The sequence below is a fragment of the Borostomias antarcticus genome (assembly GCF_949987555.1).
Source record: "Borostomias antarcticus genome assembly, chromosome: 5".
Taxonomy (NCBI): domain Eukaryota; kingdom Metazoa; phylum Chordata; class Actinopteri; order Stomiiformes; family Stomiidae; genus Borostomias; species Borostomias antarcticus.
Window position 1 is genome coordinate 33,359,134 of NC_140238.1, and position 20,029 is coordinate 33,379,162.

The 20,029-nt window shown below is 50.5% G+C and overlaps 1 protein-coding gene across 1 annotated transcript in view; it reads right to left on the reverse strand.

The window, feature by feature from the left end:
* col5a3a (collagen, type V, alpha 3a) overlaps positions 1-20,029 on the reverse strand; it is a gene marked incomplete at both ends in the record, with an annotated part of 31,890 nt that overhangs the window by 1,369 nt on the left and 10,492 nt on the right. Inside the window, 29 exon segments of the mRNA XM_084439136.1 lie at positions 1,054-1,107; positions 1,627-1,719; positions 1,721-1,735; positions 1,859-1,912; positions 2,046-2,099; positions 2,305-2,412; positions 2,936-3,043; positions 3,281-3,334; positions 3,571-3,660; positions 4,412-4,519; positions 5,033-5,086; positions 5,351-5,404; positions 5,572-5,625; positions 5,995-6,039; positions 7,310-7,363; positions 7,551-7,595; positions 8,205-8,258; positions 8,586-8,639; positions 8,952-9,059; positions 9,695-9,748; positions 10,739-10,783; positions 11,596-11,609; positions 11,612-11,648; positions 12,123-12,167; positions 13,267-13,320; positions 17,927-17,971; positions 18,302-18,355; positions 18,692-18,736; positions 19,807-19,860. Of these exon segments, the coding sequence (XP_084295262.1) occupies positions 1,054-1,107; positions 1,627-1,719; positions 1,721-1,735; positions 1,859-1,912; positions 2,046-2,099; positions 2,305-2,412; positions 2,936-3,043; positions 3,281-3,334; positions 3,571-3,660; positions 4,412-4,519; positions 5,033-5,086; positions 5,351-5,404; positions 5,572-5,625; positions 5,995-6,039; positions 7,310-7,363; positions 7,551-7,595; positions 8,205-8,258; positions 8,586-8,639; positions 8,952-9,059; positions 9,695-9,748; positions 10,739-10,783; positions 11,596-11,609; positions 11,612-11,648; positions 12,123-12,167; positions 13,267-13,320; positions 17,927-17,971; positions 18,302-18,355; positions 18,692-18,736; positions 19,807-19,860 (1,707 nt within the window).

The following is a 20,029-nucleotide window of genomic DNA, read 5'->3' on the forward strand; positions in this document are numbered from 1 at the left end:
TCTTTCTCTCTCTCTCTCTCTCTCTCTCTTTCTCTCTCTCTCTCTCTCTCTTTCTCTCTCTCTTTCTCTCTCTCTCTTTCTCTCTCTCTCTCTCTTTCTCCTTCTCTCTTCTCATTCTTGCTTTGTCCCTCTCTTTCTGTCTGCCATTTTCTCTCTTCCTCTCTCTCTCTCTTCCTCTCTCTCTCTCTTTCTCTCTCTCTCTGTCTCTTTCTCTCTCTCTTTCTCTCTCTTCCTCTCTCTCTCTCTCCCTCTCATCTCTCTCTTTCTCTCTCTTCCTCTCTCTCTCTCTCTCTCTCTCTCGTTCTTCTGTTCCTCTCTTCCTCTCTCTCTCTCTGATCTGGGTGGCGTGCGGCGGTGGAGGTTCTGTGTGAGCGTTGTCTTCACGGCTGAGAAGCTCCTGAGGACGCCGTCACAAAGAGGGATGCTCATTAGCCAGCGAGGGAGGGGGCCGTCTGATTAACAGCTGTCACGCCACCCCTCCTCCTCAGAAACCACCGAGCCCTCGCTCCTGCTCTCCGCTCCGACGCCACCCTCCCCCTGACGGCCGCCATCTTCCTCCTTCAGGGGGGGGGGGGCGTCCTAACAACGCAGCCAGTCCTCCATCCAAAGGAGCTTCCTACCACGGCCCTTCAGGCATGGGGAAGAGCAACTTACAGCATGGGATGGTAAGTGCTTATGTCATCAGTGTGCGCCCAGAGATGGGATGGTAAGTGCTTATGTCATCAGTGTGCGCCCAGAGATGGGATGGTAAGTGCTTATGTCTTCAGTGTGCGCCCAGAGATGGGATGGTAAGTGCTTATGTCATCAGTGTGCGCCCAGAGATGGGATGGTAAGTGCTTATGTCATCAGTGTGCGCCCAGAGATGGGGATGGTAAGTGCTTATGTCATCAGTGTGCGCCCAGAGATGGGATGGTAAGTGCTTATGTCATCAGTGTGTGCCCAGAGGGTCCCCAGCTAATGCGCCGGGCGATCTCACGACACACCACTGTGTGTGTGTGTGTATGTGTGTGTGTGTGTGTGTGTGTGTGTGTGAGGGTAACGTCCAGAACTCACCATCAGGCCAACGTGTCCACTGTCGCCTTTTTCCCCGGGCGTCCCTGGCATTCCCTGTAAAAGCCGCAGGTGGTTAAAGGGTTAAAGGCAGGACATCACACACATTTTCAGAAGGACCCTACGAGGGGGGGGGGTGTTATGACAAAATTAGAGGGTTTTGACTCGAGGGACCTCAACTCTGTGGGGAGGACTTACTTTTTGGATTTCTCCCCAAAAGAGTTGAAGGGCCCATATTGCATGGAGTACTCAGCCCCTCTAAAGTACTATAGATAAACACTCACTTAAAATGTATCATGATGGTTTCGTTCTTGTGACGTCTTCAAAGTGAATGTTTAGGCTATTGCTTCAGTTTTTCAGCAGGATTTTTGAGGCTCTGTTATTGAATGAATGACTAATTTTGACTATGTAACAGGAAATGCAAAGGGCCCCTGAGCTCTTGGGCCCCTGGGCCTGGTAATAAGTTCAGTAATAAGTCTCTGAGTAGGACGAAGACAGCCGATGTGAGTGGGTGTTGTGGGGGGGGGGGGGGGGGGGGGGGGTCCAGAGAGTTTGGAGGGGGCGGGGGGTCCTTACCTGTAGTCCAGTCGGACCAGTCGTCCCCTTGAAGCCTCTCGCGCCCTCATCCCCCTTCCCTCCGTACATCCCCTGCTGCCCACGAGGCCCCTGCTTCTCCGTCCACGCCCTGAAACACACACACACACACACGCACACACACACACACGCACGATCAGCGCTACACCTATTCACACGGGTAGTCAATGGCTGTCACACACTGATGGATTGTGAGGCGTTAAAAGCTACATACCGGTAATCCTGGCTGCCCGAGGGGCCCCTGGCTTCCCGTTGACCCTGAGGGGCCCTGGAGGGGACAAGAGGAGACGTTTAACGGCCAACCACCATAGGAGGCTGGTGCTTAAAGCCGTTACTGTAGCTCAATAGAGCGGCCGGCCAGCTGTGAAAGCAAAGCGCTGTTTTGAAACGGTCAGACTCACCGACTCTCCTTTGTCTCCTTTACTGCCCTTCTGACCGGGTCCTCCTGTCTCTCCCTGAAACACACACACACACACACACAAACACACGCATGCACACATGCACACACACACGCACGCACGCACACACACACACACACATACACACACACACACACACACGCACACACACACACGTCAGAGGCCGCAGAAACAAAAACAAACACACACACACGTGCGTGCACACCTGTGCAGCGCACTATAACCTGTCCGCTGTACCTACCTTGTCTCCATCCTCTCCTGGAGGCCCCTGTGGCCCCGCGGCCCCCGGCAGGCCGACCGGCCCCTGCTCTCCATCGCTGCCCGCCGGGCCCACGGTCCCCACGCCCCCCTGGGGGACAGATGGGAGAACGCCGTTAATCTAACCACCGCACGCCCGATCATTATTCTCATAGAGCAGCGTGACGCGTTGACGAATAGATAACGCAGGGGAAGGGACACACACGCAGGGAGGCGAGAAGACACACACACACGCACACGCGCACACACGCACCCACGCACACACACACACACACACACACATACACACACGCACACACACGCATGCACACACACGCGCGCACACACACACGCACACACACATATACACACACACACGCACGCACGCACGCACACGCATGCACGCACACACACACACACACACTTATACACGCACACGCACACACACACACACACACACACATATACACAGGCACTCAGGAGGGGATGATACACTGAGGATGGGAACCGAGGAACCGATGAGGAACCGACACTGTTTATCTTCCCCTGCTGAGAGGCGATGGTACAGTGTGTCCAAAAGTAGGCGGAGCTTGATTTCAAAAATAAATACATTCATAAGCATAGAAGAGTCTTACCGGCTCTCCCTTCTCTCCCATTGGTCCACCAGGGCCCACTCCTCCCCCGCGACCGGGCTGACCAATGGCGCCGGCCGCTCCGGAAGGCCCCCTCTCCCCAGTGGCACCCTGGGTAATACCGAGAACAGACACAGTATGCATGTCACATGATTCACTCTTTGATTTAGTGCAGTGGTCATGATCTCCATGGAAACAGCACCCACCCCCCCCCCCCCCGAGTCGTCCTTGTAGCCTATAGGAGTGAGCGTCTGAGTGGGGGGGGCGGGGCTGGGGGAGGGGGGGTGGAGGGGAGGAGAGGGGGGGGGCGGAAACAACACAATAAACCTGATTATAATTCACACTCACGATGGCGCCGGCGACACCAGTGGGTCCTTCCCCTCCTTTCAGGCCAGCTGGACCCTGTTGAGACACGGGCGTGAGCGAGTGAGCCAATCACAGCCTTCGGCAGATACACAACCGGCCAATCAAATCATCCCCCCCCCTCAGGAGCGCCTAGGCTGCCAGCGGAGCTTAGAGCGGTAGCCGCCCGAGCTAAAGACTCCAGATAGAGAGTTCTGGAAGCTTCTGGCTACAGTCCGGAGAGATCTAGCGCCAGACGGACGGTGAGTGTGTGGAGAGGCGAGGGGGGGCGTTACCGTTCCTCCCGGGGAGCCCCTGCTCCCCCTGAAGCCCCTCAGCCCGGCCGGCCCACTCTTCCCTGCAGCCCCCGACGGTCCTGGATCTCCCTGGAAACCGCAGCGCACACACACACACACACACACACACACACACACACTGAGATGGGATGGTAGTGCTGAGCAGACAGCAGGGCCAATATGGAGTGATAAATCACCCGGCGCAGGAACTGTCATGGAGAAAAGGCCTATTCATATTTTATGAGCTGTAATACAGTGAGCACAGTGAGGTATGGCGCGCGGAGCGGGAGGATTTCTTCTCCTGTTATCTATTAGGACACTTGTGGGAGGACAGACCTCTGGGAAGGAGATATCTCGCACGCCGGGCGTACAGTATCTCAGCCTCTACGGCTTCTCCACATCTCCGTCTGTGATGAAACACTCGAGGTATGTACTGTATTATGATGTCATCCCGGTGGAATGCGGTTCATACCATACCATACCATACCATTTTATTTATAGAGCACATTTAAAAACAACAAAGTTGACCAAAGTGCTGTACAAGTCAAACAGCAATAACACACAAAGAGCACATAGTAAAACATACGCAGTATGTCACATGAACAAGGACAAGTCTCTTAGGCCATGTCAGGAAAACGCCAAAGAATATAAGTGAGTTTTGAGGCGTGATTTAAACACCTGCAGAGTGGGGGCCTGTCTAACATGCAGGGGCAGCTCGTTCCAGAGCTTAGGGGCGGCCACTGCGAGGTTCATGATGAGCTATGTGCTGTATTATGATGTCATCCCCGGTGGATTGTTGACGATTGTGTGATCGCCATGACGGCGTGACGAAATGACTCACCTTTGATCCTTCTTTCCCCGCGCCTCCGGGTAGACCCTGCTCTCCAGGGGGTCCCGGGGACCCGGGGTGTCCTCTGTCACCCATAGACCCAGTCTCTCCAGATTTACCCTAAAAACCGTCCAGTTAGCACACGCTCAGTCCAACGTTAGCTTATTATAAACGTTTGTGGTACAGCTGGAGGTTTAGTCATGATGTCTGCCAAGGTCATTTTTCTGTTTTTACTGTGTAAATTGTAAGCTTTCAAATGAGGTGTCACACATTGGAATCTGTTAATATTTGAAGAACATTCTGCTTCTGTGAAGGTCGGTTCACCTGGAATCACTAAGCAGAGAGAAAGGGCTTCAAGGATTCAGAGCTGTTCACACTTCTCACAGGATGTGGATTTTGACGAGAAATATGACTAATTAGCGATCCTAAAACTGATGTTTGTTATATTGAGCGGATTCTTTGCAACTCCAATTTTCGTAAGAAAAAAAAAAGAAGTATTTTGTCCTTTTTGTCCGCATTTTTCGGACTGCAGACATCAGGCCCAAACCTCCAGTGATGTCATATTTGTTCAGACATTTTGTCCTAAAAAGCATGTTTCCCGTGACTCATCCGCCCCGTGATTGGCTAACTCACCTGGGGTCCGACCACTCCAGTGGGTCCGGGTGGGCCGGTCTTCCCATGGAAGCCCTGGCGGGGGGGGGGGAGAGACAGGACACGTGAGGCTGTGTCTCTCTTTAAGTGCTGAGAGAGACAGCGCGAGCGTCTCCCACGCTGTTATTTGTGGACTTCAGAGAGGAGGTTTCTGTACTCCGGCACCTCAATAATTCAGCAAAGAAGCCACAGCTTTTGACTTATTAGGGTCATGTTGACTTTCACACGTCGGTTAAGTTGAGTCTCATGTTGGGGTAGCACATAGAGCGTATTGGGTCGTGAAGGCTTGGTTGAACTTACTGGCTCCCCCCGCTGGCCTGGATGTCCTGGTAGTCCATCTTTCCCTCCGGGTCCCTGGAAAACAACATTTGGTTCTGGTCATTACAGACACGTCTATACATATTAAGCGGAGGTATGAATGTACACAGCACAGGCAGCTGATCGGAGATGTGACCTAACAGTGGAGAGGGAAAGACAGGTGTCACAGAGTAGCTCTCTGTCTGACTCCGTGTAATGCTTACGTTAGGGCCCTTGGGTCCTGCCTCGCCGTTCCTTCCCTGTGGCCCTTGGGGTCCCTGTGAGATAAAACAGAATCAAGTCCCTCTTTAGTCTGACGTGATCAAACCAGAGAGAAAACTCACATGAATGTGTACTATGTGACACCAGAAGGGGTCGTAGACTAAGCAAGTGCGTTATTGTTGAAACCACATCGGCTAAGTGTTGCTTGGTCTTAGCGTTGTGTGTGTTAAGCTTGGTCTTAGCATTGTGTGTGTTGAGGTTGGTCTTAGCGTTGTATGTGTTGAGCTTGGTCTTAGCGTTGTGTGTGTTGAGCTTGGTCTTAGCGTTGTGTTGAGCTTGGTCTTGGTGTTGTGTGTGTTGAGCTTGGTCTTAGCGTTGTGTGTTGAGCTTGGTCTTGGTGTTGTGTGTTGACAGACGTAGCGTACCTGTTCTCCGGTGGATCCCGGGGGTCCGTCGTGTGCAGCAGTGCCCTGCAGGTTGACCAGACGAAGGAGGACGTAAACACAGAGTTATCAGACATAAACACAGAGTTATCAGACATAAACACAGAGTTATCAGACATAAACACAGAGTTATCAGACATAAACAAAGAGTTATCAGACATAAACACAGAGTTATCAGACATAAACAGAGTTATCAGACATAAACACAGAGTTATCAGACATAAACACAGAGTTATCAGACATGTCGTCTTGCGGCATTGCGGCATTCGGAGATGGATGGTAAATGTTCTGCTCTTATGTTCTGCTCATTGGGAGCAATTTGGGGTTCAATGTCTTGCCCGAGGAAACTTCGACAGGTAGTCAGGAGGAGCCGGGATTCGAACCGCCGACCCCACGATCATTGGACGACCTCCTGAGCTATACAGACGGAGATCTTTCATAGTCTCTGGAACGATGGCGAAAACCGCCACTAACAAACGTATGTCTACTGCTTTGGTTCACACCTGAACAAACCTATGCCCTAAAGACTTTGGATTGGTTCTGCAATGCTGATTTTTTTTTTTTTACTCTCTAATTGATTCCACCCAGTTTTAGCAACGAAAGCTGGGAGAATGTTCTAGTCCTTCTCTAGCTGAGCGAAACTTTTAGAGGCTTATGAGTCTATCAGACATGTTCTGGGTCATTCAGGCTGTTAGAACACCATCATCTCCCCCCGGTGGGTGTCAATGGAGTTTTGGAGAGGACACTGTGACATCACTAGTCTGGAGGCCAGACTTCCTTGAAAAAAATAAATCTTTTGTGATATACTCTGGGCTTCTAGCCGGCGAAAATGATTACAGTGCGTGGGAGTGAGTGCCTTGACAGACAAACTCAGTTGTTGTTCGACTTAATTGTTGTTATTGAGTCTATTTCTGCAATAGCTGCACTTATTATGGCTGTGTTTATTCTATTAACGTTAATGATAATGGCCGTTGCCTCGGGAGACTCCATTAGCCTCCTATTAGCCAACGGTCTGTATGTCATGTCATCAACTACGGGAGCCAATCAGGGGCTGCGTCCCCACTTAGCACACAGTCCCTGATTGGCCAGGTTACACTGTTATTTCTAGATATCGATGCGGATGGAAAGAGGTCCAGACGGATGGCGGACAGCAGGATGTGAGCTGACGTGGTCAGGATGGCGACGCCAGGCTGTGACCTCACAGCGTCGGACGGGTCTCTCGTTCAGAACTTAACTGCCTCAGCTCCGACTGAGCCAGAGAGCTCATTCGTTCTTTATGAGGCCGGCGTGGACTCACCTTCTCTCCTGGCTTCCCTGTGGGGCCCCTGGCTCCTCTGCCCCCTCTGGAGCCCTATGGAAGAACCACAAATTGGCTTAATGACCGCGAACAGTACGTCATCCTGTAGGTGAGTGGGATGATTAACGAGGGATGAGGGCACGCTCCTATGATGTCACATGACCGTTCCAACGGACGGGAGACTGAGAACAGCTAACGACGGTCTGGGGGGCGAATACTGAGAAGTACGATGTGTACTCACGTTAGGACCTCTCTGTCCACCGGCACCGGGCTGACCAGCTGGACCCTGCCCCATAGAGAAACAATGAGTTCATAGAGTTAATACACACACACACACACACACACACAGATACATACATACACACACACACACACATACACACATACATACACACACACACACACACACACATACATACATACACACACACACACACACACACACACACACACATACATACATACACACACACACATACACACATACACACACACATACATACATACACACACACATACACACATACACACACACATACATACATACATACATACACACACACATACATACATACACACATACATACATACATACACACACACACACACACACACACACATACACACACACACAGACATACATACACACACACATACACACACATACACACATTACTTACATTACAGTCATTTAGCAGACGCTTTTATCCAAAGCAACTAACAATAATTGCATTTAACGTAGGAAAAGCCAATGTACTACTACTTGCCAATAGTAGATACACACACACACACACGCACACACACACACACACACACACACTCTCTGCAAGCAGCAAATCATTGTCTAGTTCTCGCAGTAGCATGTTAATATCAGCGTTGGGAACGTGTTCCTCACCCGGCGTCCTTTCTCCCCCAGAACCCCAGCAGAACCGGGGAACCCCAGCGATCCCTGGAGAACCCAAACGACAGTTAATGTTTTCATCAATCAGCTAATTGATCCTGCCATCCATTAACTTACAATTAGCCACTGTATCGAATTACCCAAAATCTAATCCTCAAGTCAAACACTACCTTCAATACACCATTAATCAAGGGTTAATTAAGTGGTCCCAAGCAGTCTATTACTAAAATACATATTTTAATCGTTAATTTATCATTCTTTATTTTAAATCTCACATAAATGAATGGAACCAAATACATATCTTTCCACTTAAAACATGGGCAGGACAAGCAGAGGATAGATGGTCAGATTATACGCATGAGCGCTGGCTCTCACCTTGGGTCCTTGTCTACCCGGGTATCCTGGTAGCCCTGGTACTCCTAGTTTGCCCTGGGGACAGGGACAGATACACGGCAGGCGTCACAAACGACCCACTTCATAGAGAAAGGGTCCAAACACAGAAATAGGACGGTGCCTGGTATGATGACCGAGTGATCAAGTGAAGTCAGCCTTAAACACAAAGCACTCGAAGAGGGACAGAGACACGCAGTCCCTGATTGGCCCGGTTACACTGTAATTTCTAGAAATCGATGCGGATGGAAAGAGGTCCAGACGGATGGCGGACAGTGTGTGTGCGTGTGTGTGTGCGTGTGCGTGTGCGTGTGTGTGTGTGTGAGTGTTTCTGCTGATCTTGTGCTGTACCTTCTCTCCAGCTGTGCCCAGACCTCCAGACTCTCCCAGGGGTCCTGACTGGCCCTTCGGCCCCTCGGGCCCATCCTCCCCTCGGCCTCCTGAGGCCCCGTTGTCTCCCTGCAGAGAGAGAGAGAGAGAGAGAGAGAGAAAGAGAAGAGAGAGAAGAGAGAGAGAGAGAGAGAGGGAGAGAGAGAGAAAAGAGAGAGGGTGACAGAGACAGAGAGAGAGAGAGAGAGAGAAAGAGAAGAGAGAGAGAGAGAGAGAGAGGGAGAAATAGAGAAAGAGAGAGAGAGGTAGAGAGAGGGAGAGAGAGAGAGAGACAGAGAGAGAGAGACAGAGAGAGAGAGACAGAGAAAGAGAAAGAGAGAAAGAGAGAGAGAGAGAGAGAGAGAGGGAGAGAGAGAGAGAGAGAAAGAGAGAGAGAGACAGAGAAAGAGAGAAAGAGAGAGAGAGAGAGAGAGAGGGAGAGAGAGAGAGAGAGAAAGAGAGAGCGAGAGAGAGAGAGAGAGAGAGAGAGAGAGGTAGAGAGAGAGAGAAAGAAAGAGAGAGAGAGAGAGAGAGAGAGGGAGAAAGAGAAAGAAAGAGACAAAGAAAGAGAGAAAGAAAGAGAGAGAGAGAGAGAGAGCGAGAGAGAGAGAGAGAGAGAGAGAGAGAGAGGGGTCAGACTGGTTGTGATTCCTGTCATGATAACGGAGGAGTGCAGTGTGAGGTAGCTGTGGTCGGAGTCATTAGCGTTCTCTGAGGGGCCTCACCCTGTCCCCCTTCAGGCCCATGTCACCTTTGAACCCTGGGAAGCCGTCTTCACCCTGCAGCCGAGAGAGAGCAGGAATGAGTGATTATCAACGGTGCTTCTCCTAATGAACCATGAATCACATTAGTATCAGTCTGGCAGGTGTCTGATGTCATCGCGTCGCCATTGAGGACGACGGCTCAGAGAATTGTCCGGGGCAACGCCATCCTGGACCTTCGGTGACACGCCCCCCCCCCCCCCCCCCCCTTCCCTCCAGCGAGTACAGTAACACAGCTAGAGATGTAACAGTATGAACATTTCACCTCACAATTATAGCGATCTAAATTATCGAGGTTATCAGTATTATCACGTTACTGTTAAAATGTTCTGAAAATGTTCAAAAACTACTGATAGACACACTGAAATCGTTTGACAAGGTTTTATATTAAAAAACACAAATAAAATTAGCAGCACTGCACTTTTTGTTTGTGTAAACATTAAAATAATGCATCTGGGAGACTGTAGTTTTGGGAGACAGGAGTTCTGGGAGACTGTAGTTCTGGGAGACTGTAGTTCTGGGAGACTGTAGTTTTGGGAGACGTAGTTTTGGGAGACTGTAGTTCTGGGAGACTGTAGTTCTGGGAGACTAGTTTTGGGAGACTGTAGTTTTGGGAGACTGTAGTTTTGGGAGACTGTAGTTCTGGGAGACTGTAGTTCTGGGAGACTAGTTTTGGGAGACTGTAGTTTTGGGAGACTGTAGTTTTGGGAGACTGTAGTTCTGGGAGACTGTAGTTCTGGGAGACTAGTTTTGGGAGACTGTAGTTTTGGGAGACTGTAGTTTTGGGAGACTGTAGTTCTGGGAGACTGTAGTTCTGGTTGATGCTGGACAGTATTTACAGTTTTTCAAAGCATCGTAATCAAACACAGTTTAAGTGATCATTTTATCACAATAAATTTAATCACATTTCATCGCGGTTCATCACAAAAAACGGTTATCGTTACATCCCTAAACACAGCAACACTGGTTCTGCTATCCAAGCGATGCGGGCTGGTCCTGTTTCCTCACCTTCTCTCCTTTGCCCCCCTTCAAACCTCGCACGCCCTCGCCTCCCTGAGGGCCGAGAAGGAAACACGCAGTCAGTGACACGGAATCGTTTACAGGCACCATTCAAGGACAGGCAGGTTGACACATCGGCGCTCCGGTGTGACAAATAGTCACTGGGCTTCCTGCTGGAGGAACCGCTCTCGTTTCCACTGGGCGGAACGAAACTCTCTATTGATTGATTCTTGACCTGACATTGCCTTGTTATTGACCAGCCTTTGACCTCACACTTATTGGCTGGTACTGACAATCGCAGCCAAGGTCAGACTACATCTTCACCAGCCAATGGAATAGCGTGTGTCTGAATCGGACGCAGCATGGCCCAGCAATGGAGGCGTTCAGTAAGTTGACGTTACACCACATGGATAATCAGAATTCTGTATGTTTAAACACACACACACACGCACACGTGCACACACACGCATACACACACACATGCACACACATACACACCGAGCACACACATACATGCACACGCACAAACACAAACACACACTTCTAATTTCCTACTGCGCTTTGAACGTCACTCCCTGTGATTGGCTCTCCCCGTCAGAAGGCGGGCTCTCTCCCTCCACCTGTGAAGTGTCAATCACAGTAGAGAGAGAGAACCGCATCTCCGGGGAATCAGCATCGGAGACACCGCGATAGCAACACAGAGAGACCGTGATAGCAACACAGAGAGACCGTGATAGCAACACAGAGAGACCGTGATAGCAACATGGAGAGACCGTGATAGCAACACAGAGAGACCGTGATAGCAACACAGAGAGACCGTGATAGCAACATGGAGAGACCGTGATAGCAGCACGCCGACGTCTCACCTTCACACCGCGGTCCCCGGGTATCCGACAGGCCCCTGAACGCCGACCAAGCCCTGTAGGAACCACAACATCAGCCTCAGACCAGCAGAGAGGCACTATGGTAATGTAGTCTCATAATAATAATAATAATAATAGTAATAATAATAATAATAATAATAATAACAATAAGAATAATACTAATGATAATAATAATAGTAATAATAATAATAATAATAATAATAATAATAATAATAATAATAATAATAATAATAATAATGATAATAATAATAATAGTAATAATAATAATAATTATAATAATTATAATACATTTTATTTATAGTGCACTTTACATTCCGAGAAATCTCAAAGTGCTTTAACATGCTAATGTGGTCTGTGAGGGGTGTTGATGTGTGACTGGGTGTGAGGTGAGAGTTCAATAATAACATGCTAATGAGCTCATCATGGTCAGATGGTGGCGCGTGAACACAGGGACACCGCGGCCTCCATCTTGCGGTGCCTGCGTCCGGAGGACCGTTCAGGGGACTCACCTGGAGGCCTTTCTCCCCCGGCGGACCCTCTCTTCCTGGGTGGCCCTGGTCACAGAGCACAGGGGGACATGGAGCTGTTACAACTACCGTTGCGCAATCATCACAAGACTCACTCACTTACCTGTAAATACACAGCATGTTTCTATTTCTATAGAAATACGAGGCACAGAGAACTACCCTGAAGATATTAGATGAATATATATTATTTTTTGTGCTATTTTATTGTGTCATTTATTTTACTAATGATTATGTACCAATGATTTAGAGGTGACATCTATTTTATAGCCCTTTGGGGTTTTCTAGATGTTCATCTGCACAATCTCTTTACTTTCTGTTGTTATTGTTGTTCTCTGCAACTGCAGGTCTGCTGCAACTCTTGGTTCTTTTAAAACAAGCCTGAAGACTTTTCTTTTTGCCACTGCTTTCTAAGAGGAGCTGTGTTTATCAGTTTACTGCACTGTAACTTTTATTCCTGTATTCTATTTGTCCTGCTTTTTGTTTAAATGTCTATAATGACTTGCTTTTTGTTTTAATGCTTTTAATTTGTCCTGCCTTTTGTTTTAAATGTCTATAATGTCTTGCTTTTTGTTTTAATGCTTTTAATGTCTCATGTAAAGCACCTTGAATTGCCCTGTGGCTGAAATGTGCTCTATAAATAAACTTGCCTTGCCTCTGTTATACAAAAGTGCAAATAAATAATAAAAAAAAAAAAATGATAGTCAAACTATTTATCCCAACGTCCCAACCTACGGTAGCAGCTTCTGTATTTAGATGGTCACATGCCCATGATGATACTACAATGTAAAGCGTCTAAGCGTTAAGTGTCATGCATTATCCGAGTATCTCGCTTCCATTAAAACACACAATCCACCAGGTCTCTATAATAATAATAATAATAATAATAATAATAATAATAATTATAATAATAATAATAATACAATTTATTTTTAATGCACTTTTCATATAAAAAATCTCAGAGTGCTACAGGTTTAAAAGCATAACATAACAAAACACAACTGAACAAAAAGAGAACAATTTTAACAGGTAAAGGCCTTTTTAAACAGGTAGGTTTTTCAGGCCTGCCGTCGGAGGAGGGCTCAACTCAGGCCCCGCCCTCGGGGGGGGGGGGGGGGGTTTACCTCACTGTGGGGCCGTCGATGCCTGGGAGCCCCTGCAGCCCACCCTTCCCTGGAGGACCCTGCGAGGACCAGAGACAGAGAGAGAGAGAGAGAGAGAGAGGCTTGAGAGACAAATCCCCCGGAACATCTCCCCCCCACCAGAACATCTCCCCCCACCAGAACATCTCCCCCCCCCACCGGAACATCTCCCCCCCCCACCAGAACATCTCCCCCCCCCCACCGGAACATCTCCCCCCCCACCAGAACATCTCCCCCCCCCCACCAGAACATCTCTCCCCCCACCAGAACATCTCCCCCCCCCCACCAGAACATCTCCCCCCCCACCAGAACATCTCCCCCCCCACCGGAACATCTCCCCCCCCCACCGGAACATCTCTCCTCCCACCGGAACATCTCCCCCCCCACCAGAACATCTCTCCCCCCCACCAGAACATCCCCCCCCACCAGAACATCCCCCCCCCACCGGAACATCCCCCCCCCCCACCGGAACATCTCTCCCCCCCCCCCCACCAGAACATCTCCCCCCCCACCAGAACATCTCCCCCCACCAGAACATCTCCCCCCCCCACCAGAACATCTCCCCCCCCCACCAGAACATCTCCCCCCCCCACCGGAACATCTCTCCCCCCCACCGGAACATCTCTCCCCCCCACCAGAACATCTCCCCCCCACCGGAACATCTCCCCCCCCCCACAGAACATCTCTCCCCCCCCCCCCCACCAGAACATCTCCCCCCCCCACCGGAACATCTCCCCCCCCCACCGGAACATCTCTCCCCCCCCCCCCCACCGGAACATCTCCCCCCCCCACCAGAACATCTCCCCCCCCCCACCAGAACATCTCCCCCCCCACCAGAACATCTCCCCCCCCCACCGAACATCTCCCCCCCCCCACCGGAACATCTCCCCCCCCCACCAGAACATCTCCCCCCCCCACCAGAACATCTCTCCCCCACCAGAACATCTCCCCCCCCACCAGAACATCTCCCCCCCCCCACCGGAACATCTCCCCCCCCCACCAGAACATCTCCCCCCCCACCAGAACATCTCCCCCCCCCCACCGGAACATCTCCCCCCCCCCACCGGAACATCTCCCCCCCCCACCGGAACATCTCCCCCCCCCACCAGAACATCTCCCCCCCCACCAGAACATCTCCCCCCCCCCACCGGAACATCTCCCCCCCCCACCAGAACATCTCCCCCCCCACCGGAACATCTCCCCCCCCCACCGGAACATCTCCCCCCCCACCAGAACATCTCCCCCCCCCACCGGAACATCTCCCCCCCCCACCGGAACATCTCCCCCCCCCCACCAGAACATCTCCCCCCCCCACCGGACATCTCCCCCCCCCACCAGAACATCTCCCCCCCCCACCAGAACATCTCCCCCCCCCCACCAGAACATCTCCCCCCCCCACCAGAACATCTCCCCCCCCCCACCAGAACATCTCCCCCCCCACCAGAACATCTCCCCCCCCCCACCAGAACATCTCTCCCCCACCAGAACATCTCCCCCCCCCACCAGAACATCTCCCCCCCCCACCAGAACATCTCTCCCCCCACCAGAACATCTCCCCCCCCACCAGAACATCTCCCCCCCCCACCAGAACATCTCCCCCCCCCACCGGAACATCTCCCCCCCCACCGGAACATCTCTCCTCCCCACCGGAACATCTCCCCCCCCCACCAGAACATCTCTCCCCCCCCCCCCACCAGAACATCTCTCCCCCCCCCCCTTCCCCAACGGAACATCTCTCCCCCCCCCCCCCACCGGAACATCTCTCCCCCCCCCCACCAGAACATCTCTCCCCCCCCCCCCACCAGAACATCTCTCCCCCCCCCCCCCCTTCCCAACGGAACATCTCTCCCCCCCCCCCCACCAGAACATCTCTCCCCCCCCCCCTTCCCCAACGGAACATCTCTCCCCCCCCCCCCACCAGAACATCTCTCCCCCCCCCCCCTTCCCCAACGGAACATCTCTCCCCCCCCCCCCCCCACCAGAACATCTCTCCCCCCCCCCCCCCCCACCAGAACATCTCTCCCCCCCCCCCCTTCCCCAACGGAACATCTCTCCCCCCCCCCCCACCGGAACATCTCTCCCCCCCCCCCACCAGAACATCTCTCCCCCCCCCCCCACCGGAACATCTCTCCCCCCCCCCCACCAGAACATCTCTCCCCCCCCCCCACCAGAACATCTCTCCCCCCCCCCCTTCCCCAACGGAACATCTCTCCCCCCCCCCCCCACCAGAACATCTCTCCCCCCCCCCCTTCCCCAACGGAACATCTCTCCCCCCCCCCCCACCGGAACATCTCTCCCCCCCCCACCAGAACATCTTCCCCCCCCCCCCACCAGAACATCTCTCCCCCCCCCCCCTTCCCCAACGGAACATCTCTCCCCCCCCCCCCCCCACCAGAACATCTCCCCCCCCCCCACACACACACACACACGTCATACAGAACAACTACAGACACTTATTTGAAATGTCCCCCCGTACACACAACTCAAGAAAATAAAGAAAAAGGTGAAAAGTAAAACAAATTAAAACAAAGTAAAAGATCAGAAAATGTATGTTCTCCTTGTTTGCCCTATATCGGATTTAGGCTACGCATTTCCTGTTTCCTGTATCAGATTTAGGCTACGCATTTCCTGTTTCCTGTATCAGATTCAGGCTACGCATTTCCTGTTTCCTGTATCAGATTCAGGCTACGCATTTCCTGTTTCCTGTATCAGATTCAGGCTACGCATTTCCTGTTTCCTTCAGAGACATCTCATGCTCATAGATGCCTGAGTTATCTTCCATGTACGCTGGTATTGTCTGTTACACACCTGTTCTGTCTGTTACACACCTGTTCTGTCTGTTACACACCTGTTCTGTCTGTTACACACCTGTTCTGTCTGTTAAACACCTGTTCTGTCTGTTACACACCTGTTCTGTCTGTTACACACCTGTTCTGTCTGTTACACACCTGGTCTGTCTGTTACACACCTGTTCTGTCTGTTACACACCTGTTCTGTCTGTTACACACCTGTTCTGTCTGTTACACACCTGTTCTGTCTGTTACACACCTGTTCTGTCTGTTACACACCTGTTCTGTCTGTTAAACACCTGTTCTGTCTGTTACACACCTGTTCTGTCTGTTACACACCTGTTCTGTCTGTTACACACCTGTTTGTTTGATTATTGTTTGTACCCAACGTATAACCGCTTAAATAATAATAAATAATAAATAACCGCTAACTGCTTAAACACTGCTACGTTGACCATGAGATAGGGCCCCCTATTACAAGATCTAATTAGCATACCTTATGCACATCTTACCATAATGTACTATGTCCTTACATCGTAATGATGATGATGATGATGATGATGATGATGATAATACCAGATGACCCCTCACCCACCCCGAGGACCAGGCCCAGGCTTCACATGGAGCAGATCATCTCATGGGCAGGACGCCTCGCGCTCTGGTCGCTCATCGCGGCTCGTCAGACGCATGAAAACAATCATGTTCCCCTTGTTTTTCTCAGGACGTGTGTGTGTGTGTGTAGGTGGGGTTTAGATGTGTGTGTGTGTAAGAGGGGTTTAGATGTGTGTGTGTGTAGGTAGGGTTTAGATGTGTGTGTGTGTAGGTAGGGTTTAGATGTGTGTGTGTGTAAGAGGGGTTTAGATGTGTGTGTGTGTAGGTGGGGTTTAGATGTGTGTGTGTGTGTAGGTGGGGTTTAGATGTGTGTGTGTGTGTAGGTAGGGTTTAGATGTGTGTGTGTATAGGAGGGGTTTAGATGTGTGTGTGTGTGTAGGTGGGGTTTAGATGTGTGTGTGTGTGTAGGTGGGGTTTAGACATGTGTGTGTGTGTAGGTGGGGTTTAGACGTGTGTGTGTGTAGGTGGGGTTTAGATGTGTGTGTGTGTAGGTAGGGTTTAGACGTGTGTGTGTGTAGGTGGGGTTTAGATGTGTGTGTGTGTAGGTGGGGTTTAGATGTGTGTGTGTGTAGGTAGGGTTTAGATGTGTGTGTGTGTAGGTGGGGTTTAGATGTGTGTGTGTGTAGGTGGGGTTTAGATGTGTGTGTGTGTAGGTAGGGTTTAGATGTGTGTGTGTGTAGGTGGGGTTTAGATGTGTGTGTGTGTAGGTGGGGTTTAGATGTGTGTGTGTGTGTAGGTGAGGTTTAGACGTGTGTTTGTGTGTGTAGGGTTTAGATGTGTGTGTGTGTGTAGGTGGGGTTTAGACGTGTGTGTGTGTAGGTAGGGTTTAGATGTGTGTGTGTGTGTAGGTGGGGTTTAGACGTGTGTGTGTGTAGGTAGGGTTTAGATGTGTGTGTGTGTGTAGGTGGGGTATAGACGTGTGTGTGTGTAGGTGGGGTTTAGATGTGTGTGTGTGTGTGTAGATAGGGTTTAGATGTGTGTGTGTGTGTGTGTGTAGGTAGGGTTTAGATGTGTGTGTGTGTGTGTGTGTGTGTGTGTGTGTGTGTGTGTGTGTAGGTGAGGTTTAGACAGGAGCCTGTGTGTGTTCCTGTGTTTTCCCTGGATATTGATTTCTTGTCACGTCCTCTCCCGAGTCCGACTGGCTGGGTCACAGCGCTACACTCCACTGGACCGCCCCCCCAGGGGGTGTGCTGACAGGGGTCAAAGGTCACGGCTTTAATTGTGAAATGAAGAGAGAGCTGCTTACCTTCTCTCCGGGCAGTCCGATGGGACCTTGAGGACCGGTCAGGCCCTAGACCAGAACAAAGCACCAATCAGGTTAAGTATCACAGTGTTTGTGTTTGTTTGTGTGTGTGTGTATGTGTGTGTGTGTGTGTGTGTGCGTGTGTGTGTGTGTGTGTGTGCGTGTGTGTGTGTGTGTGTGTGTGTCTGTTTTAGAAAGATGTGTGAGAGCCTGTGTGTTTGTGTGTGTGTGTGAGAGAGAGAGAGAGAGACAGAGAGACAGGGAGACAGAATGAGCGAGAGAGAGAGAGAGAGAGAGATAGAGAGAGAGAGAGAGAGAGGCAGGATTATTTATTGTACAGTTATTTATTGTACGTTGCATCCCAAAGCAGCGGGGTACCTGTAATCCAGGATTTCCTTGTTGACCCGGGGGTCCGATCTCTCCAGGTGGTCCCTGAGAAAAAACCCACATTATTTTCCCCAGCGAGGAGCTTCTCACGCCCTCGTTCTTCACATGACCCCGGAGATGAGACATCGTCACGGCCCTCTCATTCAGGGTCACGGCAGAGATCATTTGTAATCCACTCTGGTAATTGCTTTAATGGCTATATTAACTTTAATCACTGGAATAACACTTTATCGCTACACTCATATTACACTAAATATTGATATTACACTCAGCAAACTCATATTACATCAGTACATTCATTTTATACTGGTTTACAACATTTTAGAAACAGAGAAATAAGCAATGTGGTTATTTTAAAGTTGTGCATGTTACAATACTGACCAGGTTTCCCTTTGATCCTTGAACTCCATCAACACCATTGATACCCTGAAAGACAGACAGACAGACAGACAGACAGACAGACAGACAGACGGACAGACAGACAGATGGACAGACAGACAGATGGACAGACAGACAGACAGACAGACAGACAGACAGACAGACAGACAGACGGACAGATGGACAGACAGACAGACAGACAGACAGACAGACAGACAGACAGACAGAAAGACAGACGGACAGACAGACAGACAGACAGACAGACAGAGAGTCAGACAGACAGACAGACAGACAGACAGACAGACAGAAAGACAGACGGACAGACAGACAGACAGACAGAGAGTCAGACAGACAGACAGACAGACAGATGGACAGACAGACAGACAGACAGACAGACAGACAGACAGACAGACAGACAGATGGACAGACAGACAGACAGATGGACAGACAGTCAGACAGACAGATGGACAGACAGATGGACAGACAGACAGACCGACAGACAGATGGACAGACAGATGGACAGACAGACAGACCGACAGACAGACAGACAGACGGACAGACGGACAGACGGACAGACGGACAGACAGAGAAACAGACAGACAGACAGATGGACAGACAGACAGATGGACAGGCAGATGGACAGACAGACAGACAGACAGACAGACAGACAGACACAGACAGACAGACAGATGGACAGACAGTCAGACAGACAGGCATGGGGTAGAGAAGTCAGAATATCAGAATAAAAACAGCAAAACTACTAAATCAATATCGTTGACCAATACAGGTCCAGTAGATAGTAGAGTGTCTCACTGCTATATGGTTCACTACCTCCTTCACAAGCAAACCTGACCGGAGAAGTAACAGAACTGACCGGTCCATAACAGAACTGACCGGTCCATAACAGAACTGACCGATCCATAACAGAACTGACCGATCATAACAGAACTGACCGGTCCATAACAGAACTGACCGGTCCATAACAGAACTGACCGCTCCATAACAGAACTGACCGCTCCATAACAGAACTGACCGCTCCATAACAGAACTGACCGATCCATAACAGAACTGACCGGTCCATAACAGAACTGACCGGTCCATCCTCCACGCTAGCTTACCGGTTGTCCAGGGGGTCCTGGGGAGCCTCTTGATCCAACTAGCCCCCGAGATCCCTGGAATTAAACACAACATGGAGCCGTTACATCATGACTGAGACTGTGTGTGTGTGTGTGTGTGTGTGTGCGTGTGTGCGTGTGTGTGTTTGTGTGTGTGTGTTTGTGTGTGCGTGTTTGTGTGTTTGTGTGTGTGCGTTTGTGTGTGTGCGTTTGTGTGTTTGTGTGT